Source organism: Lagenorhynchus albirostris, chromosome 15 (assembly GCF_949774975.1).
Source record: "Lagenorhynchus albirostris chromosome 15, mLagAlb1.1, whole genome shotgun sequence".
Lineage (NCBI taxonomy): Eukaryota > Metazoa > Chordata > Mammalia > Artiodactyla > Delphinidae > Lagenorhynchus > Lagenorhynchus albirostris.
Window position 1 is genome coordinate 70,829,655 of NC_083109.1, and position 26,397 is coordinate 70,856,051.

General features: G+C 54.1%; 1 protein-coding gene across 1 annotated transcript in view; it reads right to left on the minus strand.

The window, feature by feature from the left end:
* Positions 1-1,389: 1,389 nt before the first annotated feature.
* The window catches only part of GSG1L (GSG1 like), a 213,847-nt gene continuing 188,839 nt past the window's right edge, over positions 1,390-26,397 (minus strand). Inside the window, exons 6-7 of the mRNA XM_060123259.1 lie at positions 13,672-13,739; positions 1,390-2,079 (exon numbers count right to left, since the gene is read on the minus strand). Of these exons, the coding sequence (XP_059979242.1) occupies positions 1,982-2,079; positions 13,672-13,739 (166 nt within the window). The 3' untranslated portion in view covers positions 1,390-1,981. The remainder of the gene's footprint in view (positions 2,080-13,671; positions 13,740-26,397) is intronic.

A 26,397-nucleotide genomic window follows, 5' to 3' on the forward strand; every position in this document is an offset into this window, starting at 1 on the left:
CGCATCTCGGGGACCTTCCTGGAATGCACAGCTGGGCGCTTCCTACTCCGCTGAAAGCATCCCCTGCTGCTCCATCCTAAAGAGGCTTCCGAGTCCCTCTGGCTCCACCGACCTCTGCTGCCACATTTCTCTTCACCTCCGCTGCTCTCCCTTCTCTCCGCACCTGCCATCTAGACTATCTTAAAGTTCCTATAATGTTCCCAACTTTCCTCCCCTCAACATTTTTGCCTGCCCAACATCTAGACAACTTCACATCTCAGCTTAAATGTCATTTTCCCACAGGAGCCTCCCCTGACCACCACTCCCCCCACCCCCAGCAAGCAGGTGCGGTCTCTGGGCTCCTGCAGCGTCCCCCCCTCAGTTCCCCTCATTGAGGTAACAGCAAACACCAACAGAGCGTTTGTGTGCCAGGCTCTGTTCTAAAAGCTTCGCATACATTCCCTCCTTTAACCCTCAGAATAGTTTTAAGAGGTAGGTGTGCTGATGACCCCCATGTGCCCATGGGGTTGAGGCACAGAGAGGTCAGGTAACTTGCCCAAGGCCTCAAGTGGAGGAGCTGGGATCTGAATCCAGGCTGCCTGGTCCCAGAGCACTTCGCACACTGTCCTATATAATCATCTGTCTAGTTATGTGTCCTGCCCACCTTGAGCCCTGTGAGGACAGATGCCCTCTCTGGATGGTGCAGTGTCCTGTCTCAAGCGCCTACCACAGTGTTCGGCACATAGTAGGGGCACATGAATTATATCATTGGATAGATGGATACACAGATGGATGGATGGTTGAATGATGAGGATGGGTGATGCATGAAAGGACGATGGATGGATGTCTGATGCAAGGAAGAAAGACCACTGGTGGGTGGATAATGGATGAACGGATGGGTGGCTGGCTGGCTGGCTGGAGAGGTGGATGGATGGATGGAAAATGGCTGATGGATGGTTGGATGACGGGTTTATGAAAGAATGAAAAACATTCTCTACTTGAGGGAAAGCTCTAGAAATCCTTCTGGGAAGGGATGAGGCCTCTTGGAGTCAGGAGTCCTGGTTCAAACCCTCACCTGCCGTTTGCTAGCTCTGTGGTCTTGGGCAAGTTACATCATCTCTGTGACCCCAGGTTCCCTCGTCTTCACAATAGCAATGCTTCCCCAGTCACCTAAGCCTTAAGATTCCATGTAAATGCGGCTCTAGACACAGCGTAAAGGGTCCCTGTGGGAGGCAGGGTAGCTTAGCGCCCGGGTTTGAGGGCCTGTCTCTTGTCCACCCAAATCTCCCACCTGCCCGGCCCCCACCTCGCCCACCCTCTGGAATCCAAGGCAGCCTGCCAGCCTGGCTCCATCCTGACCCCACCCCCCAGACCTAGCCTCAGCTCCAGGTTCCCCACTTTGCCCCACCCGCCCATGCTTCAATGTCTGGCCCTGACCAGCTCACTCAGGGCCATCTCATCTTCAGGTTCCTTAGGGACCTGACGGGGGGGCCAGGAGGGGGCAGCCACGGCCCAGAGAGCAACTGGCCTCCACACACGGCAAGGAGAGATTCAGCAAGCATTTATTGGGCCCTTGCTGTGTGCCTGCTGTGTGATGCCCCAGTGCCACTGCCCCTCCTTCAGGAAGCCCCACCCATTCCCTGCCCGCCGCAGGGCTCCGCTCGCTGGGGACCTCCCGAACTTCCCGGCTGGCTCGTGGGTCCCAGGTTTTCGGTGGCCGAGGTCTGTGTCTCTCCCGGCATCCCAGCTGCACCCAGCAGGGCTCTGCATGTGGCGGTGGCGAGAGTTAGGAGTTGCTGTCCCAGAGTCACGCTGTGCAGCCCTGTGCAGTCCCTCTGGCTGCCCTGGCCCTGTTTCCAGGACCCTGAGACCCAGGCAGCGGCGGGCAGGGCAGGCCACACGTGTCCCACACAGGCCAGGTTTCCAAAGGCGCCAGACCAGTGGTCTCGCAGCAGGGGGCTGGTGCCGCTGGCGGCCCGAGGTCTGGAGCCGCTGCTCGCTGTCACACCCAGTGCCCCAGGACCCAGCACTGGCGGTTCAGCGCTGGGACCTCCTGTGCGGAGCTCCGGGGCCAGGAATCCCCCATGTGTGGCTGGTACCCTGCAGAGAGACGGTGTGGTCAGTGCCAACGGCTGCTTTCCTCCACCCCCACCCCATCGGCCCACCGACCCCCACCAGCTCCCCACCCACCCATCTATCAAGCTGCACCCAGCTCTCTACCCACTGTCCACTCACTGTATCACCATCCGCCCACCCAGCTCTCCACCTCTGCCATGCCCGCATCACCCACCTCTCTGTCCACCGGTCCACCAACACCTAGACATCCACCTGCCAGTATCCGCTGCCATCCACTCACCAACCCACCAAGATATCCACCATCACTCACACACGATCCCCCCAGGAGCCTGCCACAGCCCTAGAACCCACTCAGGCATCTCCCACCTCTCAACGCACCATACGCCCACCATTGCCTCATCCAGCCTCCCAGCACCCCATAATACTCCCACCAGCCTGGCTTCCCACACACACATCTACCCGTAACCTGAAACATCCACCCATCCGGCCACCCAGCCACTCTCCAACTCATCCGGTTACTCATCTGCTTCCCAAGCTGCCAACACATCCACTAACTCATCAAGTCTCTACCCCTTAACTCACCAACATACCCATCCAACAATCCCCACTGCCCCACCACCAACCCTGCACACCCACCTGCCCTGCCCTTCACCCACCCCACTCAAGCCATCCACCCACCAACCTTCCATCCCCCCCTTCACCTACCCACACCCTCACCTGCCCCCCAGCCACCCACCCCGTCAGGCTTCCCTGGGCTCCGCTGTGGGCTCCCACATGCTTGAGGAGCTGTGGGAGCGTTAGAAGGAGAACAGTGTAGATGACTCCTGGGCCCCAATTGTACTTGACCTCAGGCCAGCGAGCAAGTACGTGGACGTCCCAAAGCCGGCCCTGAGCAGCTCCCTGGGCGGAGACGTGGGGCAGAGACTCTACCGCCTCCCACTACGGCCCTCTGCTCTTGACGGCCTGGGGCAAGCACAGGGGCTGGGAGGCTCGACGGATCCAACATGCTCACTCTTCTGTTCTTGATTCTCGGAAGCTCGCTCCCCTGCCTTCACCCAAGCACCTCCTTCATGTCTTCCTAACACACCAGACCCATTTCCATCTCCAAGCTGGGACCTGCCTAAAATGCCCTTGTACCTACTGCTGAATTGAACACTCAAAGCCCAGCTCAAGTTTCTCCTCCTACAGGAAGCCCTCCGGACATCCTCTCTCCAGCCTCAGGGGTCTCCCTCTCTTGGAGCATCCACTCCAAGTGGTGCTCTGTCAGCAACCCCCCCAGCATTAGACAGCCCAGCAGAGAAATGGCTCAACCCCTGGAGAATATTCCACGGTGAATCAATGGAGCCAGAAAGATAAGAACAAAGGGGATCACAGGGAGGAGAGACTGCGTGGCATGGTGGGTGGGACTGGCTCAAAGGGCAAAGGGGAAAACTAACAGCGACAGAGTGCTTATAGTCTACACACCCTGCTAGGTTCTGTCCTCGCAAGCCTGAGCCCATTTTACAGATGAGGAAACTGAGACTCAGCCAACATAAGCAGCTGTCTTAGGATTCACAGCTACAGGCCTGCTGGGTTGAATCAATTTCTTCCTGATTCGAAACTTCAGCATTAAAAGAAATGTGTTCTCTGCTCGTTTGCTTCCCCCTCCGAGCTCTAAAGGATGCTCAGATATACTTCTCATCCTTTAGGGTCAGACATCCTTCAGAACAAGCCCCTTGAGGTGGGAATTCCTGCTGAAGGCTGCTTGCACTCCTCCAAGGACAGACAGCTCATCACTCTTCCTCCACCCCCAAAGTAGCTCTGACTATTGGGAGATTCTTCCCCATAACAAAGGCTGGAAGGGAACAGGCAAAGATGGGGACGTTTGTACCAATGGTGGGGAGTGTGCACGCGTGATTTTTTTTTCCTTTGGCGTTTCTTCTATTTTTAATATTCTTTAATGTTGGTGCTTTGCTAATTTTACTATATTTTAAAAGGGGGTGGGAAACATTTGCCAAACATTCTGGAATCGTTTGGCCTCAGGAAAAATGTTTGTTTTGGCCCCAGTCACTGAAACAGTTGCATTCTTTGTAAGTGCCTGCTGCCAGGATATAGGTGTTGGGATTTTTTTTTAAATCTAAAAGCAAATATTTGGTGCACAGAAAGCCTTGATTGTTTTTCTAAATGACTTCTGTGAGTCAAAATCAGGTCAATTCGCTGATGACTGGGGTCCTCCTCCCTTCTCTAGCCTCCCAGGAGGGGCTTGGGGCCCAGAGCCATTTACAGTGAGGGGAGCCCTGACCTCACCATACACCCCACCAGCCCACCACGACTCCTCACTCACTTCCCTTCTCCTGGTTCCTTTACTTTGGGGCCAGTCACCAGCCAGGAAAAAAGGAAAAGCCGTATGCTATAAATCAGAGAATCCCACCTCAAAATGCCTACTGGCCCAAGCAAATGACATAGTTGGGTGAAGTGGCCAGAAGCAGCCTTTCCTCAGCTTTGGTTAACTGTTGCCGTGGGGAATGTGGGCTCTGATCTCCCAAAATGATCAGAGAAACTGAAAATTGGGATTTTGAAATCAAATCTCCTGGCTTTTAAATGATGACAACTAAGGCTATTAAAGCATTTAAAACCGTCTGTGGGCCAAACAGCATCTCTCAGGCTCGACTCAGCCCATAGGAGGCCACTTCTGACCTCTGACTACTTCCCGGCCGGCGTCTTTGTCCCATGACTCCGGGGTCTCCCCAGCTAACCTGGGGACTCAGTGCCGTCAGGGACTGGGTCTGCTTCATCCCGGAGCCCGCAGCCCCCAGCACCTGGCTGGGCACAGAGCATGTCCTAAGCTGACTTTTTGTAACAAATGAAGAAACCATGCGGGAGGAGGAGGAGCGATCCCTGAGCTGGAGGCATGTGCTCGGCCCACCTTCCCTGAGATTCTGTGCGTTTGAGAGTCTCTTTGCTAGCCTCTCCTCCTTTGGGTACAGACTCAGGGCAGGGAACTGTACTTGGAGTCTGATAGTCAAAGGTTCAAATCCAGGCTCCACCACTGACAAGCTGAGTGAACCTATTTTTTTTAAAGCTGTGTGACTTTTGACAAGTAACTTCACCTCTCTGGGCCCGCAAATGGATGTTAGTTACAAAGGAGTCAGCAGACCCTGCAGGCCCCCTGCTAGAAGCCTTTCATTATGTGACATCAGAGAGATGTGAAAATTTAAAAATGCCAGTACAGAGGGGGTTTGGGTTCAACCACCTCTCTTCACAGATGAGGTGGCCAAGGCCCAGAGGTGGGAAGAGATCTATCCAAGGTCTCACTCAGAGGGTTGGCAGCAAGTCCTGTGCTTCAAATTCCCTGGGAACCTCCCAGGCTTAGCAGAGTATTCAGCCCATAGGAGGTTCTCAGAAGATGTGATTTATCTTCCATTTCTGGTCCAAATATCAAACATGAAGTTTTTTAACATTCAGCCTCTTCCAGTCCTAACATCTCAATCCCTCAGTGGGAAATCACTGTCTCAAACTCTCTCCAAGGCACCAAGATCCCGGGAGATCAGCTCTCAGCTCTGCTGAATTGTGTGAAATCACATCCACTGTTCCAAAATGGATTCAGTGGGTTGGAAGGGTCCTTCAAGACCAAGAGCGGCATCACAAATGTGCAGAGAAAAGGGGGTGATCACAGGGGAGGTGACTTGTCCAAGGTGCTCCAAAGCCAGTAGGGGAATTAGTGAGGGTGGGCAGGCAGCTGGTACTGACGTTCTTGACCCCAGAGGAGCTCAGCCTATCACAGAAGAGCCAGATGGACCCTCTCCACCAGCTGTCCAAGGTACTGAAGAACTCTCTCCAGGACTCATGGGCCCATCCAGAGCCTACTGTCTGGCTGCCCAACCTTGAACTCTTATCTCTAGAAAGACTTGGGATGTGGGGAGAGATGGGGAGAGGAATCAAGGTTGGCACGGAGATGTCTGGCTTTGGAGACCCTTCCAGCTAGTGACACCATCATCCCTCTTCCATTGCCGCCCTGACTGCCTCTCCAAGTCAACCCTGCTCTGTAAATCTGCACGCTGAGGACGCTTCAGAAACTCCATCATATTTGGTAATATCTGTTTACTTCTTTCCTCCTGTTTTCCTCTTCTAGGCTGTATGTAACATGAGGACACAGGCTAGCTCTACTTTTATTCATCGCTGTGTCCCTGGCACCCAGCACAATTCCACACACAGTGCTGAGAGAGTAGATTTGTTGAATGAATATGATGGAGGATTTGGGAAGGATTTGTGTGGGATCCATGTGGAGGGGAAGGTTGGGTTTTCTGGTTTACCTTGGGGGTGGGTTCTCTCCTAGGAGATCGAATGGGGGTCTCATCCCTCTCTTCACTAGAGTCCATCTGCTGGGGACTCCTTCCTGGGCCATAACATTCTCTCCATCTCTTTCCCACACTCGGGATCAGGCTGAGTCCATTGAACCTGCCACCTCTCCCCAGAGCCACTGATTCCTTCATTTCCTCATTTGTTGAGCACCTACTGTGTGTCCGCCTCCATCTGGGTGCTGGGTCTGCAGACAGGAGTCAGATGCAGACCTGTCCTCTGGGTGCTCACAGTCTAGTGAGGGGAAGAGATGACAAGAGCAAACATGCCTCCAGCTCTCACTGTGTCAGGAGCCATTCACTGTGCCTCGTGTTCACTGGCTCATTTCATCCTCAGAAATGGGAGTTAGGTGCCATTACTATGCCCATTACACGGATGAGGAAACTCAGGCTCAGACAGGTTAAGTGACTTGTCCAGGGTCTTACTGCTGGGATTTGAACCTAGGCAGCCTCACTCCACAGGCTGGACTTGTAACCACTATAAAATTCTCCCTCATCTACTCCAGCGCCAGGGAAGGGAAATGCAGAGGTGAACACACCACCGCCGCTAGGGGCTGGAGAGGGGACTGGTTACTATTGCTAGAATCTGAGCTAGACTTGGAAAGCACTGTGAAGCTCACAATTCCACTGCTAGGGTTTGTTTTTTTGTTTTTTGCCAAAGGGAGGCAGGGAGCAGGTCATTTCAGGCAGAAGGAACAGGGTGTGAAATAGGTTCTTGGCAGGTAGATGAGGTTCTCAGGAGGTGTGAAAAGCTCATGATGTTGGTGGTTGGAGGAAAGCAAGATGGTCTGTGAGGCTGGAAAGCCCAGTACACGGGGCTGGAGGGGTGAGGAGTGCAAGGCTGCAGCTGCAAAGACCCTGGGTGCCAGGTGTAAACGGCCCGGCAGGCCCCTGGGGGTACAGGGCTTATCCTGCACCTGGGGTTTCTGCTGTATCATCAGACTTACCTGAAGCCAATTCCTGGCCTGCCGCAAACCAAGGAATTGGAATCTCCAGGGAAATCTGTATTTTAACAACTGGCCCCAAGTGTTTCTTAGGATCGGGGATGATCGCAGCAACACTGCCTTGGGCACAAATGGGCATAAAGAACAATGACGCAGCTTTGAGCTTAGAGTCGCCCAGACTTCTAAGCGAAGAAAAATGACACTGTTGCTCGGAATCCAAGGAACTTGACCTGTAAAACGGAAACAGTCCTCAGAGAAACTACCCCATGGAGACAAAGGGAGCTCAACCGTTCACTGGAAAGGTACTGAGGCCCAAGCCCGTGCTAGGCACTGGGACTGCCACACAAATGTGGTGACAAGGTCCTGGTCCTCGTGACATTTCCATCCCAGCGGGGAGAGAGTTCGCAAAGGAGGATTCCAAGAGTGATGAGTGACTGAAAGAAAGCGGAAGCACGAACGGGATGGCTGGGGAAGGCTTCCCGGGGAATGTCCAGGAGGGTTGGCACAGGACCTGACACCCACCAGGGATGCTCTCACAGGAAGGTTTGGGGCTGGGAGGGGGTGGAGAAGACATGATTTTGTGTCTTAGGAAGATGGATGGGAAGAGAATCGGCCCTAGAAGCAGCAGTTTCCATCCAGAAGTTGCTGAAGAGCCCAAACAGGTGACAAAATGCAGACTCCCTCCTGGCAGCAGCCCAGGGACAAGTGCAGTTCAGAATGCGGTCTGTGGAGCAGCAGAAGCAGAGTCTCTGGAAATGCAGAACCCCAGGCCCCACCCTGATCTCCTCAGCCAGAAACTCTGGGGTGGGACCGGGCAATCTGTGTTTCAGGGAGGCCTCCAGGGGATTCCGATGCTGACGCTGGCTCAGCTCTCTCTACCCCAGTGCCAGGGTCTCAGGTATCTCCAAGCTGCATGGCTGTCTGTGTGTCCAGCAAGTTGGCATTGATATTTATTTCAGAAATATTGTCTGTTTCCATTTTAATAAAGGAAGCAGACTCAAGCAGTACTATATTGGATTTGATTTTGATCTAATAAAAATGCCAAGTTGCTCTGAGCCCAGAAAAGTCTTCCTTGAAATTCCCTCTGCTATTTCAAGGGCAGCGGCGGCAGAGACTCGTCTAGATGGAGCGCCCAGAAGCCACCTCTATACCCGGCGAGTGACAGCCTCTCACTCAGCCCAGCCTCACAGACACACCTGGCAAAATCAAAAGCTTGTCTCGGGCATTGAACTGGACAGCTGCGATCAGCCGCAAACCCCAGTTGTCCCTAAAAGGAAGATGCAGACACCTGGACCATATGGCAGCACTGCCTCCATTAAATGCCACATCTGATGTGCCCCCGAGCTAGCTGGTGGCACTGCAAAGCCCCAAAGGCAGCTTTCAAAGGCAAACTCTTTCCTCAGGAAGAAAAAAGAAAAAAATATGGCAGAATCTATATCACAGCAGCCCAAGAAAAAATAGCAACTTTTGGAACAGTTAAGATAACCAAAAGTTCATGTAACTGTTTATGTAAAAGTGGCTTCTCGGGTGGGATATGGTGGAGAGGCAATTCAGCACCTACTGTGTGCCACCCACTGCTTTAGGCTCTCAGGATACAGGCGTGAACAAAACAAAAGACAGGGTGCCTAATCTCATGGAACCCAGCGGAGAAAGGCAGCAAAACAAAAACCAGGTATGTAAGTATAATGTCAGAGAGGTACAGATACGATGAAGAAAAGAAAACACAGTGATGTGAGGTCGACTGGGGAAGCTGGTGCAGGTTAGGGGAGCTTCTCTGAGGAGAAGCTTAAAGAGGATACAAGGGACTTCCCTGGTGGCGCAGTGGTTAAGAATCCGCCTGCCAATGCAGGGGACGCAGGTTCGAGCCCTGGTCCGGGAAGACCCCACATGCCACAGAGCAACAAAGCCCGCGAGCCACAACTACTGAAGCCCACGCGCCACAACTACTGAAGCCCATGTGCCTAGAGCCCGTGCTCCGCAACAAGAGAAGCCACCACAATGAGAAGCCCACGCACCGCCATGAAGAGTAGCCCCTGCTCGCCACAACTAGAGAAAGCCCATGTGCAGCAACAAAGACCCAACACAGCCAAAAATAAATAAATTAATTTTTTTTTTAAAAAAAGAGGAGACAAAGCCAGCCATGCAAAGATTTAGAGGGAGAGCTTTTCAGGTGGAGACAAGAGCACGTGCAGAGATTCTGTGGAGTGAATGAGTTCTGTATGTTCAAGAAAGAGAAAGGCCAGGGTGGCTGGAGCAGAATGAGGGAGGGGAGAGTGGGAAGAAATGAGGTGGAGAGTTTGGGGGCCAGAGCAGGAACGGCCTGGTTCCAGGATAATGGGAGAGATCTACACGCCAAGCTGAGTTGTACTTCCCCGGGGGGCCAGAGATCTCAACAAAGTCAATCTGCATCTCAGAGCCTCAGCCTCTCAGTCTACACAATAACAACACTCAACCCTCCTTCCCAGGGCTGTGCCAGCTATCAGATGAGACGGCTGTGAAGTGCTGAGCGGGACCTGCACGCAGTAAGTGCTTAATAACGCAGGCTCCCGGCACTCCTCCCCCCACCCGTGCGTCCTGCTGGCAAGTCAGTACGCCAACCAGATCTGAGCAGTTGCTCAGTAGAGAAATATTGCAAAACTTGTCCAGGACTTTCCAAAACATTTTCTTGGCCAAAATCCCACTGGCAGCTAAGAGGCCGCATTCTGGAGACGGTGTCATTTCCCTAGACGATCAGGCTGCTCTCCAGCCCATGAACCATGTGAGGACCCAGTCCACAGGTGGCTGGGCCCTGCATCCCCAAACGCTGCCTGGGGTCTGGCAGATGGGGTGTGCCCAGCCCACATTCGGGTGCCTCCCCGTCAGCTCCGACAGCAGATGGGGTCTACCTCTTCCTCACTGTTGTGACTGAGACCCCAGTGCCTCCGCTGGTCCCCGGGGAAAGACAGCCATCCGGATAACTCGGCTACCTGACGAAAGGCACACATGGCAGAGGTGCTGGGGACTCTGAGGTTCCTTCTCCCCCAAGAGGCTGGGACCTGGAAAACCTGTGGGAGCCACAGGCCCTTCCCCACCGGCTTCCATGCTTCTCTTTGAGCCCCAGGGTGTTAGGACCTCGTGGCTTCTCCATCTCTCCCCACCCCACACAATCTCCCTCGACGGTCTCAAAAGTCCCCCAGCTTCAACTATCTCTGTCCTCAACCCTACACGCCCCTCAAACTCGTCCTCTCCAGGTCCATCAGCGGGTGACATCTGGCCCTTGACTGCTGGCCTGAAAGTTCTGTGCGTATCTTAGGTTCCTGGCCGCCTCCATCTGTCACCTCAAGTCACACAAGCTGAGGCTGTGGGTGCGCCCTCCCTCCCAGTGGAGCAGGCTGCTGACCTCCTATGGCGCCAGAGCTTTCTCCACCCACCCCAGGAGAATTCATGCACCCCACCCTACCCCAGCAGCCTTCGAACAACGCCTGAGGAGAGCTACTGTCATGTCCGGGGGGGATAACTCAGACCGTGTGCTCTGCACTGGCTCCCCAGGTCACCCAGCAGGGCCTACGGTGATGACCAGCCTGGAGCACGGCTTCCACCTGCCTGCCTTTCCCTGCTTAGTCCGCCTCCCCGGCACCTATTGTATTTTCTGGGATCACCCAAATAAGGGGCTTGCTGTTGGGTCCTTATCTCAGGATCTGCTTCCACAGGAGCACAAAGCACTCAGACGACTCTTCTTGTCGTCTTGTATCCTCCCACTTTTATCTCTGTTGCCACAGGTCAGGCCACCGTCACTCCGGGGGATGAGGGGACAGCATCTAAGCTGGTCTGCTGGCCTCTACTCTTCCTCCCCTCCCATCCTTTTCCCACATTGCAGATGGATGGAAGGAGGGATGGATAGATGCGGATATAGGTAAAGGTGATGTAGACACAGATATAGACACAGCTATAGATACAGATACAGATAAATAATCTGGGCAAGTTTCTTCCGCGCTCACAATGCCCCTCCCCCCACTGCCGAGCCAGCTCTTTCCCATGGTCCTGCCTCCTGGGCACCCCAGCCCCGTCTCCTCCCGCATCCCAATCCCCAACCCCCATCGCTTCCCTGCTCCGGCCACGTGGCCTCCAGTGCTGGCTGCTGCGGAGACTTGGCACCTGCAGGCCCCTCTGCCTGGAAGGCTCTTTGTTTGACTGACTCCTTCTATTTTCTTAGGCCCCAGCTCCAGCGGCCCCTCAAAGAGGTGGCTCTAAGGAGGCCTCCCCCGATCCCTCTTTATCATCGTGTTCCTTAGCACTTGAGATCACCATGCTTGTTTCTGAGTCCACTTCTTTCCTGATTCTCCCTCCCTCTGGACTCCCACCCCACAAGGCAGGAGCTTTGCCTGCTCTGGCTCCCGGCTGCCTCTCCAGTGCCGGCACAGAGGGTCTGCACAGCTCAGTATTTGCCGAGGGCACGAAAGGTGGAATTCTCTGCAGGCTGTTGACCTGGGGAATGCATGTGATGCTTGGGAGGTGAAGTGGACGCCAGGACAGAGGTGAGGGGCTGGGTTGGGGGTGCAGGGCTTCTGCGGCTCCGCCGACACTGGCTGTCCTCACTTTCCATCCCAGGGCTCGCTTTCAGGGCCAGATTTGCTCTCTGGACTCTTTCTTCCATCCTCAGCCCTCAGGGATCTGGCCTTTCCTCCTCCCAGCTCCCTAGCTGCCCCCAAGACAATCCCCACGACCTCTTTCCACCCAGGGCTTCCTGCCCACTCTGCAGGGGCCTCAGGGGGCTCCGGCCCAAGCAGGGGAGCTGGTGGCCCTCTGGAACATGCCAGGGCTCTCAGCCTGTGTCCCTACCATGTGCTTCCTGAACCCCTCTGGTGGATTCCTGCTCTCTTCTGTTATCCCTGAGGCAGGTGCTCCCCAGCCTCTTCCATGCCCTGGCTCCTGACCCCTTCCTCCAGGAAGCCCCCCACCCTGACACCTGCCATGAAGCCACAGTCTGTGGGCCCAGCATCCACCCCAGTTCCTCGGGTAGGCAGTTAGCATTCTGGACATCTTCCTGGGCTGGTGTCTCCTACAGGAGCCTCTTCCCTCAGTGTGAAGACCAGACCCTCTCCTCCTCTCCAGCCGGGCCTCCTCCCAGGCTCCTTCACCCGCCTCCATCTTCTCCTCCCAGCAGAGCCATTTCTCACTCCGTTACTAGGATCCCAGGGGTTGGGGGCAGACAAATCTGAGTTTAAATCTCTGCTGTCTTAGTTCAGATTCCCCAGAGACAAACCCTGAGATAGGAATTGGAGCAAAGGGGTGACACTACAAAGATGCAGGGAAACTTGACAGAGGCGGGGATGTGGCCCAGGGGAGGGAAGGCGGCCAACCCAGGCAGCTGCTAGACCTGGTAAACCTGGCTAATCCTGCAAATCACACACCTCAGGGCGATACCACTCAAGGGGCGAGGGAGCCGGAGTATCTATATGCCAGCTTCCCTGGCACTTCCTACCTTCTGTGGGTGGAGGTGGGGCAAGCCCCCAGGCACAGAGATGCAGATACTGGCAGCTGGGAGGCCTCGTAGCTTCCTAAAAGGTCTGAGAGATACAGGCAGGGCACAGACAGCACCTGCTCTAAGGGCCCTGCCACTGACTAGCTAAGCTGTGTGACCTTAGGCAAGTTGCTCCACCTCTCTGAGCCCTCATTTCTGCAAAGTGTGGTTAGTAATCCCGGCTGTAGGGGTTGGCGGTCAGCAAGAACAGGAGATCAGGCATAAAAAGCCCTTAGTACAGAGTGGGGTGGGCAGGGAGCCCGGGGTGGGCATTCAGCAGGCTCGGATGAGATCCTGCCACTTTGGTCTCAGCTCCTTTCTTTTCTGTGCAGAGCAAGGCCTTTCTCTCCTTTGACCTCCCCTTTGCTTTCTGGTCCAGACATTTGTTTTCTGAATAGGAGCCCTAGATTCTGACCCCCACAGTGAGGCATATGAAGTCAGTGCATTCTGAGCTGCCACCAGTATCCACTGCTCAGACAGATCTTGTGAGCTATCACCTCCCTGACTCGGCTAGCTCTGCCCCGGAGCCATTGTCCCTTCCAGCCAATGGCTAACCCCGGCCTGGATGGAGCTGTGGTTCCCCTGCCTGTCTTTAAGGCACCCCCGTGTCCCTCTTGCTCCCTTAGCATTCCGACCCCATTGCAAGGGCCGTGGCTGCCATGTGCGGAAGACTTGCACTGCTAAGACCCCAGCCTCAGTTTCGCCATCTGCAGTATGTGTGTGGGGGAGAATGCAGGGGGGCAGGGAGAGGTTGGCCTGGCCCATCTCCAGGGTCCTCTCTTCTCAGACAGCTCACGAATCTGCAGCACTGGCTCCTGCAGGTGAGGCCACTTACGGGCAGGGTATCTCTCGTGGCGGCAATCCAAGCGAAAGTCCTCCTCGTGCCCATCCCCCTTCTCCATCCTGGAAAGAAAAGAAGCCAAAAGCCCGTGTAAGAAAAAGCAGGCTGAGCCGGCAGAGACCCGGGACCTGGAAAAGTGCAGCCCCACCCCTCTGGGGAACATTTTGCGAAGCAACGTGGCCCATCGTCCCACGGGATCCTTCCCTCGGCCCTGTGAGATGGGCATCGTTATCGTTCCATTTTATTGATGAAGAAACTGAGGTATTGAAAGGTGATGTGACCAATCAGGTGCCATGCAGCTGATAAATTAGAGGCGGAATAGGGATGCAAACCTACATCCTCTCACAAAAAGATGTTCAATCACATGCAAATAGCATATGACACGAGAATGTGTACAGTTTGATTTGCTTAAAAATTACACACGAATATGCACAAAACATTACTTGTCAGAACATATACCAAAGGGTTAGTGGTGATTAACCCCAGATAATGAGAATATAGCGGATTAAATCTAGAACCTTCTTTTTGAACTTACCCCTATTTCCTGATTTGGGGGCAAAGGACTTTTATTCTCTGCGTCACTTTCTTTAACTAAATCAAAACATTCCCTACAGTCATTTCTACATAGAAATAAAGCCCTGGTCTTCTGACCTCTGCCACAGCGCTCTTTCCCACCAACAACTGGGAGCATTTCTCCTCTGGCATCTCAAGATCACTGCAGTTCCAGAGGGAGCTGTCTCTACTGGCCTGGCCGGGGATGGGATGACAAGCACAGAGCAGAGGAAGCGTCAGAGTGAAAGCAGCTGCAGATTCTCCAACACAGCTCCAGACCCTCACCCCCATCCCACCGATGACTGAGCCAGAGAATGGGCAGGGCCATAGTCCCACATGGCACTCATCCACGTGTAACCCAAATACGTTCCAGAGCTCTACGAGGTCCGGTCCACATGTGCCTCATCTTTAGACAAACATAACCTAGGCCTCCAACGTAGAAACAATTCCAACCATTACTGTATGTCCTAAAGAACACCGAAATCACCCCCAATTTCTTATCTGTGGCCCTGCACCTTGACATCGGCCCTCTATTCCTTGCTTTGCTTTTACTTGCCTTGCAGCTGTCCTAGAACCTCTCTCATCTCACATCTCACTTTCAGGGCCCCCTACACTCTCTCCAGTGCCCCCAGCATGGAGTCTTCCCTCTTCCCCACCCTCCTCTTCTTTCCACTGCTCTCCTCTTTTTTCTCACACAAGGATGTCTCAATTCTTTCCAAAGCAAATGCCCCACCCCTGTTTTCTGACTCTTCCCATCACCTCTTATTCCTAGTTGCATAGCTGTGTCCAGAAGCTTGGGGCTAGAGGAGACGTGGGGCAGGCGGTGACTGACAAGCAAGCAATGCCAGAAGTGTCCCCAGTAGAAGGGAAAGAAATACTCATGCAATGATAATTTGGGTCTCCTAACATTGTTCATTCACGCATTCAGCAGGGATTTCCTGAGGCCCTGCTCTGTGTAGTTTGTACCAGATGCTGTAGAGGGTGGAAATGTCTACTTCATAGTCTCTGCCCTCAAAGAGCTTCTAGTCAAGCAGGAAGTCAAGCATGCACACAAGTTAGTAAATCCCATGCATTAAATAACACACTTCGGGATTGCCTACGATAATGTCTGTACCAGGGGCTATAGGCCTGTGCTTCCCAGGAGACAAACTCTGAACACAGATCTTATTAACAAGGACCTTCTGTGGCCTAGGAAGCCCCAGATGGCAGAACAAAGGCCTGAGTGTAGATGCTATAGGAAGGCAGATATCCTATAGATAACTGACGCTATAGGAAGGTTCAAGGGAGGTTCAGTATAAGGGAAGATGTATTTTTGTTTGTTTGGTTGGTTGTTTTTTTGATCTTTGTTTTTTAGTGGAAACATTCTTGTTAGTTTCCTTATAGCACAGGCTTGTTTAAAAATTTCCAACTCTATGGGCTTCCCTGGTGGTGCAGTGGTTGAGAGTCCACCTGCCGATGCAGGGGACACGGGTTCGTGCCCCGGTCCGGGAGGATCCCACATGCCGCGGAGCGGCTGGGCCCATGAGCCATGGTCGCTGAGCCTGCGCGTCTGGAGCCTGTGCTCCGCAACGGGAGAGGCCACAAGAGTGAGAGGCCCGCGTACTGGGAAAAAAAAAAAAAAAAAAAAAAATCCAACCCTATAGACAGAGCAAAAGTCCCCCTATAATTAAACCTCCATGAAGGGAGATCACCACAGATAGTAGTTTAGGGTTTCAGAATTAATACTTTTTTTTACATAAATAGCCTCAAATTAAACAGATTTTTTGTAATCTGATTTTTTTTTTTTGCAGTTGAAAAGCAGCCACAGACAATATGCAAACAAATGGGCACATTGGGGTTTTTTGTTTGTTTTGTTTTGTTTTGTTTTTTTTGCAGTACTCGGGCCTCTCACTGTTGTGGCCTCTCCTGTTGCGGAGCACAGGCTCCGGACGCGCAGGCTCAGCAGCCATGGCTCACGGGCCCAGCCGCTCTGCGGCATGTGGGATCTTCCCAGACCGGGGCACGAACCCGTGTCCCCTGCATCGGCAGGCGGACCCTCAACCACTGCGCCACCAGGGAAGCCCAGGGCACATTGTTTAATAGATGGTTATGTACAGCAGGTGGTGGCCTGGACTTGGCTTCCGGGAGATAGTAGATTTAACCTCTGGTCTAGCCAGTGGTTCTCCGTGTGGAGGCCCCCTGAAGTCACCAGGGGAGTTTCAAGTTGCCCGGTGATCACAGTGTACAGCCAGGGTTGAGATTCACTTGTGTCGGGACCAGCAGAGGCTTCGCAGGAGGAAGCGATGCTGGAGCTGCATCTTGAAAGCCACAGGACACGCTCGCCTCTCAGAGAGGGAGCTGGGATCCAGCCCAGGTCTACCTGTCTTTCTGCTGTGCTGCGTGGCCGTTCTGGGAAGAGCTGGTTCCTTGCACAAATGCAGCCCTCTCCACCAGGTTCGCCAATGAAAATAAACGGCCTGCAGGGTCCTGGCAGCTGTCTGGTGAGTGGCTAACGCTCGGTTACGGCAACGCCCGTGACCCTTTGTCCCCCTAACCCCCGTGCTTCCTGGCAGAAAACACGTGAGGACAAGAGGATGTCTTGGGCACAACTGAGACCTTGGGCCCTGCAGTGAGGCGGGATCGTGGCTGAGCCCAGCTCTGTTATGAATGGACAGCTCACCTGCTCTGAACTTCTATGATCCTGAGTTTTCTACGTGGCCATGGGCAGGACAGCGGTGGTAGGAATGACTGTAGGACAGCTACCACCGCCCCACTGGTTGTTGTGAGGTCAGAAGCCCAGGACCCGGCACAGAGGGAGGGCTCAGAACAGAGTAGCACTACTACTGGTTTTCAATCTGTTTAATCATTGGTCTCCCCACAAACATTTTAAACTCAGAGAGAAGAAGGATGAAGTTTATCTCCTTCTCCACTTGTAGTCTCTAGGGCTAGCACAGCAATGGCACAAAGTATCCCAAAGAATGTCAGAAGGGAGGGAAGGGAGAGTGGGGTAGGTAGGGAGGCAGGGAGTTGAGGAAAGGAAGCCAAGGCTAAGAGCAGACCACCGGGGAGGCAGCCCAGGTTCATCCAGGGAGCCTGAGCTTTGTATTGAAAGAAAAGGAAATACTCAAATGTCACTAGATGACTATCTTCTTTAATTTGAAGTACTTCCTGCAGGAAATATTATGTGCTTTCTGAAGACAGGTTTTTTTTTTTTTTTTTTGATGGTGGTGTGAGGGGTGACCCACGAATCTAAATAAGTGCCTTGAAGGGTTAGCGGGGGATGCTTGGGGTGAAGCAGTGCTCAGAAGGGGCAGCGGGTGGGGCCCAGGGCCCCTCAGGCCCTCCACGCACCTGCTGTGTCACCTTCCTCTCCGGGTCTCAGCGTCTCCTCTGTGAGCGGGTGGAGCGGTGGCTCCACCATGTACTAGCTCTGAGTCTGGACACGTCCCTGTCATCCCTGAGCCTCGATTTCCTCATCTGATAAATGGGCATAATGACGTACCCACGCTTAGGGTTGTCATAAGGATTCAGTGAATAATACATGCTCCAGCTCCATCTGTTTGGCGTTCTCACAGCACCGCCTGCACTTGCTGCTGTCACAACTGTTATTATCATCGTTGTCGTCATCCTCATCGCTGGGGCCTTTGCGGTCGGTCACTCTGTGACTCCACCTCCCAGCTCCTGATGCAGAAGGCTATTATTTTAACAGATTAACCAATGCGTCCCCTCAAAAACCCCCACATACACCCCTTCCTTTCATTTCATCATTTTGGCCTCGTTGCGTCAGGAAAGGGATGTTTTCCAAGAAGCAGAGAAAAGGCTTCAAAGTATGAAACACGTCTGGATTCAGGGCAGAGGGAAGCACAGGGAGTCACAGCACAGCCTTATGCCCCAGAAGAGAAGAGTCTCCCCAAACTGGGGACAAGGAGAGTCAGTGCAGAGGCTGAGTGAACCGATGCTGTAATGTGCAGAAAGGTGAATGAGCCCTAGGGAAAGGCGACAGAAACAGAGGTAACTGCTCAGACTTTCACAGGAGAGAGAAATAAACTTGTACATTGTTTAAATCCTCATTATTTGCGGTATATTTATACCTCATTATTTGCAGTATATTTACACTGATTCAAACCTGTATCCCAACCACAGAGGCACTACCATCGTCATCATCGTTACCATCATCCCCATTTTACAGATGTGAAAACTTTGTAACTTGCCCAAAGTCTAGTGGTGTGCTGGTAAAGATCAACAACCACCTCTACAAGAGAGGGTGCTCTGCTTTGGGGTGTCTGTGGACCTCTGTGGGCTGAAGACTCCCAGCACGGCTGATCTGAAGCAGAGAAAAGGCTTCAAAGTGTCAAACACCTCTGGACATCACTGAACGTGTGATGTCACTGAACGTGGCACCAGGAAGGCATCTGTACACTCTGCTCACATGGGCCAGCTCCACGCCGGCAGCTGGCTGGTGGCAGGGCAGGGATTTGAACTCAGGTTTATCAAGAAACAGGCCCGGGCTTCCCTGGTGGCGCAGTGGTTGAGAGTCCGCTTGCCGATGCAGGGGACGCGGGTTCGTGCCCCGGTCCGGGAAGATCCCACATGCCGCGGAGCGGCTGGGCCCGTGAGCCATGGCCGCTGAGGTTGCGCGTCTGGAGCCTGTGCTCCGCAACGGGAGAGGCCACAACAGTGAGAGGCCCGCATACCGCAAAAAAAAAAAAAAAGAAAAAGAAACAGGGCCCAAGCCTGTTTCCATTGTGCCCTGCAGATTCCCGGCTGGCAAGGGATGCTCTGTCAGACTCACCGTGGGTACACCTACACTAGGAGGTCCCAGTGGAAAGTGGGGCTGGGCACCATCCAACTCGGGCTCTCCCAGAACAGCCAGCAGGTGTGCAAATGGCGGTGGGGGGTGTGACCACACTGTCACAGAGTCACTGCCCCCATGACCCACAACATCTGGAATCGGGTTGAGCCTGGGCATTTGCTCTTTTTGAGAGAAGAGAAGGACGCAAGCGATGGAGCAGGGAGGCCCAAGGATTTGATGGTGTGAACAAATGTCTTGTCTTACAGAGAGACCCCGGCACCTGCCCATCTCATTCCAGAGCCACGTGTGGTCCCAGCAGCCGGGGCGCTGGCAAGAGGTCTACCGGGTCTTACCCCTGTTGTGGCGGGAGCCCCAGGCCTCCCCAGCACACAGCTCCCAGCACGCTCCCCAGCTGCCGTGGCCCTCTCTGCGCCATCCTCAAAGCCACACCCTTTCTTGCTGCCCCAGGCTGGCTTGTTTCCCAAATCTCCAGTCACTTCCTGGTATAAAGTGGCCGTCTACGTGGTGGGCTTCTCAGACCATCTGATAAAGGACTAGGTTTTTCCCCCTTAATTTTCAATCTACCTCAGACCAAAGTTTTAATAAAATACAATAAAAATGAGTTGCTAGAAAATGAAACACACACACACACACACACACACACACACACAAAAGGTAAGCTTGGGTGTACCAGCGATATCAACTCACTATGAAAGTTTCCAAACACGTGTCTCAGTTCCTCTCCTTATATCATCATGGACATTTGCAAATGGGCCCTGGTCCAGGGACCACACTTTGAGTAGCACTGAGGTGTAGAACCCTTCTTTATCCACTGGCCTCTACTGGCCATGTCCACCTCCTGACCCATAACCGGGCTGCATCTGCTCTGTCCTCTAGCCCAACGATTCCCAAATGTGCCACTGCCCACAGATCACCCGAGGAGCTTTTAAAAATGCAGATTCTGGTTCAGTGGGTCTGGGGCAGTTGGTCTGGGGCAAGGCCTGCATTCTAACAGGTTTCCAGGTGGGGTCGATGCTGTTGGGCCCCAGACCACATCTGAGGAACTAGGCATTGGACCCTGGGCTCTGGGCACTTGTGAGGCTCCGCAAAGGGTCAGCCCAGTCACCCTCTACGTCCTGGGCTGTCACCCAGTGGGCCCAGGCCTCCAGTGCCTTCCCCACAGTCCCAGCTGCAAATGAGCTTCACCGAAGAGCCCGCAGTAGTGACGGTGGGAAGGAGGGTACCCGGAGCCCTCCCGCCTCCACTGGGCTGAGATTTGGAGAAAACATGGAGGTCAGGGAGCAGCTGTCCTGCAGGATCATTTCCAGTTCAAGGACCACTCTGTTCTTTTCGCTTTCCTTTCACAAAGCGTTGGTCATCGAGCTAATCTTGGGAGGGCCCTGAACCTTCCATGGCGCCATCTCTAATTTCTGGGCACCTCGCGAGAGGTGCGAGGCATCCCTGAGAAGTAATATTCAAGCAGCGAGAGTGGAAACAGACAGGTAAGAGGGAGCTGTGCTCGAACACGTCTCAGAGGTTAAATGGCTAAGAAACAGTCACAGAGGACAAAGAACACAATGATTTTTTTTTTTTTTTTGCGGTACACGGGCCTCTCACTGTCGCGGCCTCTCCCGTTGCGGAGCACAGGCTCCGGATGCGCAGGCTCAGCGGCCATGGCTCACGGGCCCGGCCACTCCACGGCATGTGGGATCTTCCCGGACCGGGGCATGGACCTGTGTCCCCTGCATCGGCAGGCAGACTCTCAACCACTGCGCCACCAGGGAAGCCCGAACACCATGATTTTTAAATGATGCACTGATGATGGAATGAAGGATGAAATTATAAGAAAATTTGTCAAATAAATGACCACAGGTGGGAGATTAAGATTCTATAAGATCCCAGCGGAAGTGCCATTCCAAGACGGCGGAAATAAACGGGTTTTTTAAAAGATTCTTTTTTTCTCTCTCTTTTGCCATTTTGTAAGATCATCATGATACAGAACGGCTGGAAAATACAGGGAGGATAAATAGCCACAGTGCCAGCACCCCCCCGACCTTCGTGTGTGGCTGACAGTTCCACCTCCTGTTTCTCTACTGGGTTTTAAAAAGACGCCTCTAGATATCAGCGCCTTGAGATTATTTTGGGAACAGCATGGGCTAGAAATTACTACTCAGGAAAACAATCACTAGCGTTAGTGGAGCCCCTACCCCTGCACCCCGTGCCCGCCTTCAACAGGTCTAAAGGCCCCTGACAACATGAAAACCTCTACACCTGACTTATCTCAAAAGTCAAAAGACCAGGTGAGCAGAGGTGAGCGTGCCTGAGCAGCGTGCTGTTCAGCAGGGCGGCAGCAGTGTGGGAAAGGCCATGCAAGCAAGACCAGTGGCAGCTCCTAGAGGACAAAGGTCACCTTGGCCAACAGACTGACCAGCGACCTCCCCACAAGGCTCCTTCCCCTCTGCTGTCACCCTCTCCATCCATCCCTTACTTGGGAATAAAGAAGGGAGTGGACCTGTATCCCTGCCCTGTGGAACTTGCATCCATGGCCAGTGCTGAGAGAGGACGGGCGGGGGAATTCAGTCCAGTTCAGAATCGATGCTTGAGGACTTCCTTGGTGGCGCAGTGGTTAAGAATCCGCCTGCCAATGCAGGGGACATGGGTTCGAGCCTTGGTCCAGGAAGATCCCACATGCCGCAGAGCAACTAAGCCCGTGCGCCACAACTACTGAGCCTGCACTCTAGAGCCCGTGAGCCACAACTACTGAGCCTGCGTGCCACAACTACTGAAGCCTGCGCACCTAGAACCCATGCTCCACAATAAGAGAGGCCACTGCAATGAGAAGCCCACGCACCGCAACGACGAGTAGCCCCCGCTCGCCGCAACTAGAGAAAGCCCGTGCGCAGCAACGAAGACCCAACACAACCAAAAATAAGTAAAATTGATTCTAAAAGAAAAAGAAAAAAAAGAATCGATGCTTGAGGTAAGATCTGCAGGCCCAGAACCAACAAGGCGAAGAATGGGGGGCACCCCAGATAGAGAGGACAGCCATCCTGAGGTTGCATGGAAGCAGAACGACTCTGTCTGGGGAACTTCCAGGGGAGGGGCAGCTGTGTGCAGGCGAAGGGGCCCGGGTCCACAGGGAGGCTCATAAGTTATGGGGGGGGAGCTGGGCCTTTGTCCTGAGGTTGTGGGGGAGGCACTGCAGTGTTTTAGCAGAAAGATGAGGGTAGAGGCACCCTGATCACATTAGCATAGTGAAGAGGCTTTGGCTGCTGGGGGAGGAGAGATGTGGGCTTTACATCTCACCTCCACATAGGAGGTGAGAGCTGCTGCCCTGGACGAGGATGACGGGAGTGAAGACAAAGAGAAGTGACCCACCGTAGGGGAAAATCACTGGATTTGGGGTGTCCTGACATGATGTGCAGATGTCTGCTTGCACAAGCAGGACCACCCTGGGGAGGAGCGTGGAAATAGGACCAGGTTTGGGGGAGACCATCATGAGTGGGTACTGGCTGTGTTGATTTTTGATGCCTTTGAAGATCCAGAGTGGAAACACCAGGGAGGCGGCTGGATATGGGGCTGGGGGTCAGGAGGGGACTAAGAATTCAGGAGTCCTGGCGCGTATGTGGCCGCTGAGGCTAATGTCGAGGAAGGGCCTAAAACTGACTTTGGGAGCATCTCCATTTAACAGAACAAGGAGGAGGGGGTGGGAAGGGCTGCCTGGAGACCAGAAGAGTGGCTGGTGGGAGCTGGGCGGGAGGGTGTGTGCACATCATCTAGGCCTCTGGGAGCTGGTTCAGCGGAGTCAGGGGTGGAGGGCAGCTTGCAGTGGGTCGAGCCATGAGGGGAGGTGAGGAGGTGAAGACCAGCCCTTCCAAAGGTTCGTGACAACAGACAGAAGAGAGAGCAGAGCCAGTGGGGAGTGGGGTCCTTACGGCCCTTTCTGCTCCAGCCATGGGGATGGGTAAAGAGGGGGTGGTCCTCCACTATGCCAGAACGACTTATGTCCAAGCCAATCGCCCCCAGGTTGGGGTGCAGCTTCTCTGCATCTGCCCAGAGCCCCGTGAGGCCTGGCACCCAGGAAGGAGGCTTGGGGACGGTCCCCATGCCACCTTCTCATCCCAGTAACATCCAGTCCGCTACTGCGCCAGCACCCCCCCACCACCCCAAATGCTGTGGGAGGACGAGAGAGATGAGACAGCCAGGCCGAACTCCCACCCATACCCTACTCTCAAATCACACCAAACTGCTTAGAGTTTCCTAACAACCCCTGCATGTTGCCCGTCCTGGCCTTTGCTCGCACTGTTGCCTGTGCCTGGGAACGCCTTCTCCCACCCACTGCCCATCTGGCCATGCACACTGTGCGTACCTTTAAAAACCTGGCTTGAGGGTCTTGTCTGTGAAGGCTTCTCTAGCCTCTGCCTTTCCCGGGGTGCCCAGCCCTCCACCTGGAGTGACCTCTAGGAGACCCCATCGCGGCACCCAGGGTGATTTGCTGCACTCCCTAGACCAGAGCGGGGGGGCCGGCAGGTGATGGAAGAGGCTGGAAGGCTCTGAGGTGAGTGACACAACTAATAACCTGCAGAGCTCATTCCAGCCCTGGTCTATTTCCTCGTGGCTTCCACAGGGTTAAGTGAGAGTGTACAGGTAAGGCCCTCGAACAGTGCTTGCAACAGAGGGGACTGCACCACTATAATGAACAATATAATTACTACGGATAGTTAATAACTTGTTGAGCATCTGTGGCTCTAGGTGTCAGGGACAGAGCGGAAGCCAAGAAAGCTCACTGCTCTGGTGCAGAGGCAGATACAGTGCAGGCACGGGTTCAGAGACTGGGACGCGCACCTCATGCCTTGGAGCAAGGGCATGTGACGGGGTGATCTGACCCTGGGGAGGGCAGCTGCTCTCCTCCCTGGAGGCCCCGGCCCTCTGCTCCCACCCACCCACGGCGGCTTCCCCGGGAGCCGGATGCTGGCTCAGTTGAAATCCCCCTGGAGTCCAATCCAACAGCGTCTCATTTCCTTCCCTGCATTGTTAAACGAGATCGGAACGTCAAGCATTCAAGAAAGCCCCGATGTGCAGATATTTACCTTTCGTCCTGCAGCTTTCGACCCTCCCCTGGGAGGCCCGATTAAGACGCCCTTCTTGGGGACGATAGGCAGGGTGAGGCTGGGAGGGTTTAATGCCAGACGTTTCTCAGAGCTGGGACAGGCAAGTCTGCTCAGAGTAAGCAGGCTCGCCCTCCCCCACAAGCCCAACATACAGGGGCACACTGGTCCCTACACATGCATACGCGTGTGCACACACACACACACACACACACACCCATACCTTTCTTCCACACACCACTACATTTCACAACCTCTGAAAACGGTTCGGAATCTGCCCGATCACTCTTCAGACTCACAACTGGCTCCTGCAGAGAAAAATCCAGCAAGACAGGGACGGGGTGCAGTGGGGTGGGCGGCAGTACGGGCCCTCCTACTCCATCAGCCTCCACGGGGCACCGTCTTGTCCTCAGTCAGGGGTGGCTCTCCGCTGATAGGAATGGCAAGGGCGGGGGCGGGGGGTGCCTGGGAAAACCTGCACCCTCTCCAAGGGCACGTCTTATCCCACAGCACTTCCGTATTCACAGCCCACCTCGCACCTCACTCACCTGTTTGCTGTGGTTATTTTTTATTTTTATTTTTTTTTGTGGTACGCGGGCCTCTCACTGTTGCGGCCTCTCCCGTTGCGGAGCACAGGCTCCGGACGTGCAGGCTCAGCGGCCATGGCTCATGGGCCCAGCCGTTCCGCGGCATGTGGGACTTTCCCGGACCGGGGCACGAACCCGTGTCCCCTGCATCAGCAGGTGGACTCTCAACCACTGCGCCACCAGGGAAGCCCCTGCTGTGGTTATTAACGTGCTTCTTAGATGCCCAATAACCACAACACTGTCTTCCCCTCCATCCTAAGCTAGTCATTCCCAAGCTTTGTACTTTGTATCAGTCGCAGAAGGGACACATGAAATGCCCTCCATGTGCCACGCACTGTGCTTACCACGTGACCTGGGTCCAATTTGAGCATTCCCAAGATGACGAGAGCTCTGGGTTCTCCTGTAGGTCAGCGGAAATCGACCCAGAGGCGCTCAGTGACTTGCCCCAAGTCACATAGCAGTGAGAAGACAGAACTGGAAAATTCAGATCGGGGGGCCCTCAAACCCCTATTCTCTCCACAGCACGCCCTGTTCCCCAAGGAGTAAGAAACGTGGGCAGGGGGGGCTCAAGGATCTCTTCCCTCACGTCCCTGGTATGGTTTCAGGAACTCTGGCCACTGCAGGAGTTCAGCCCTGCTGCTGGGTCCCCACAGACTGTGTAGACATCTGTCTGCGTGCTCTGAGCTCTTTGCAGAGAAGGCACCAAAAAAAAGAAAGAAAGAAAAAAAATGAACAGCCCAGCTAAGCTGAAATGTTCTCCTTGGAGAGGAAGGGAAATAAAATTTGATGAACCTCTGCATAATGTTCAAGTTATGAACGTGTAAAGTGATATTCTGCACATATGCTGGGAGGCATTTATCTTCTCCCACATCGTTGGGGCCTGAGCTGTTCAGGACCAGCGAACAGCAGCTTCTTGCTGATGAGGTACAAAGAGGTCCTGTCTTCTGCCTCAGGAGAACGAGGGAGCCCATGATGCTCCGGGCTCTCCCACAGCCCAGGTGACAGAAGATGCGGTGTTCATGGGGCAGCTTTAGACACAAGGCTGCTCACGCAGCTGCTGTAAACATTTCCTGAGCACCTACTACGGGTCCCGTGCTCTGCCAGTCATCACCACCTTCCTAGTGGACGTGCTCTTTCCACAGCCGTGAGCAAGGCGGGCCTGTGTGCCAGGCTGGCCTGACCTCCCTGACCACACCTGACAGGCCCAGGACTGGACAACTGACCTGGGACTTCGATGAAGGGGCGCTGGGATGCTGAACCTGCCCAGTGATGGTGGGGCTTGAGCTGAAAGTGGACGAGGCAGTCAGGGCTGAGGTCTCCAAAGAGAAGTATTCAGCCAATCACACACACACACACACCCCAAACTAACCCCCAAAATGTTAAATGAGCACCTATTAGTTGCCTGGCCCAGTCCTTGGTGCTCAAAATACAGTGGGGAAGAAGTCAGCAGAGCCCTTCCATCATGGAGCTCCCGGTCTACAAACTACCAGACAGATAAACAAATAAAATAATGTCAGGGGCTTCCCTGGTGGCGCAGTGGTTGAGAGTCCTCCTGCTGATGCAGGGGACACGGGTTCGTGACCCGGTCTGGGAAGATCCCACATGCCGCGGAGCAGCTGGGCCCGTGAGCCATGGCTGCTGAGCCTGCGCGTCTGGAGCCTGTGCTCCGCAAGGGGAGAGGCCACAGCAGTGAGAGGCCCGC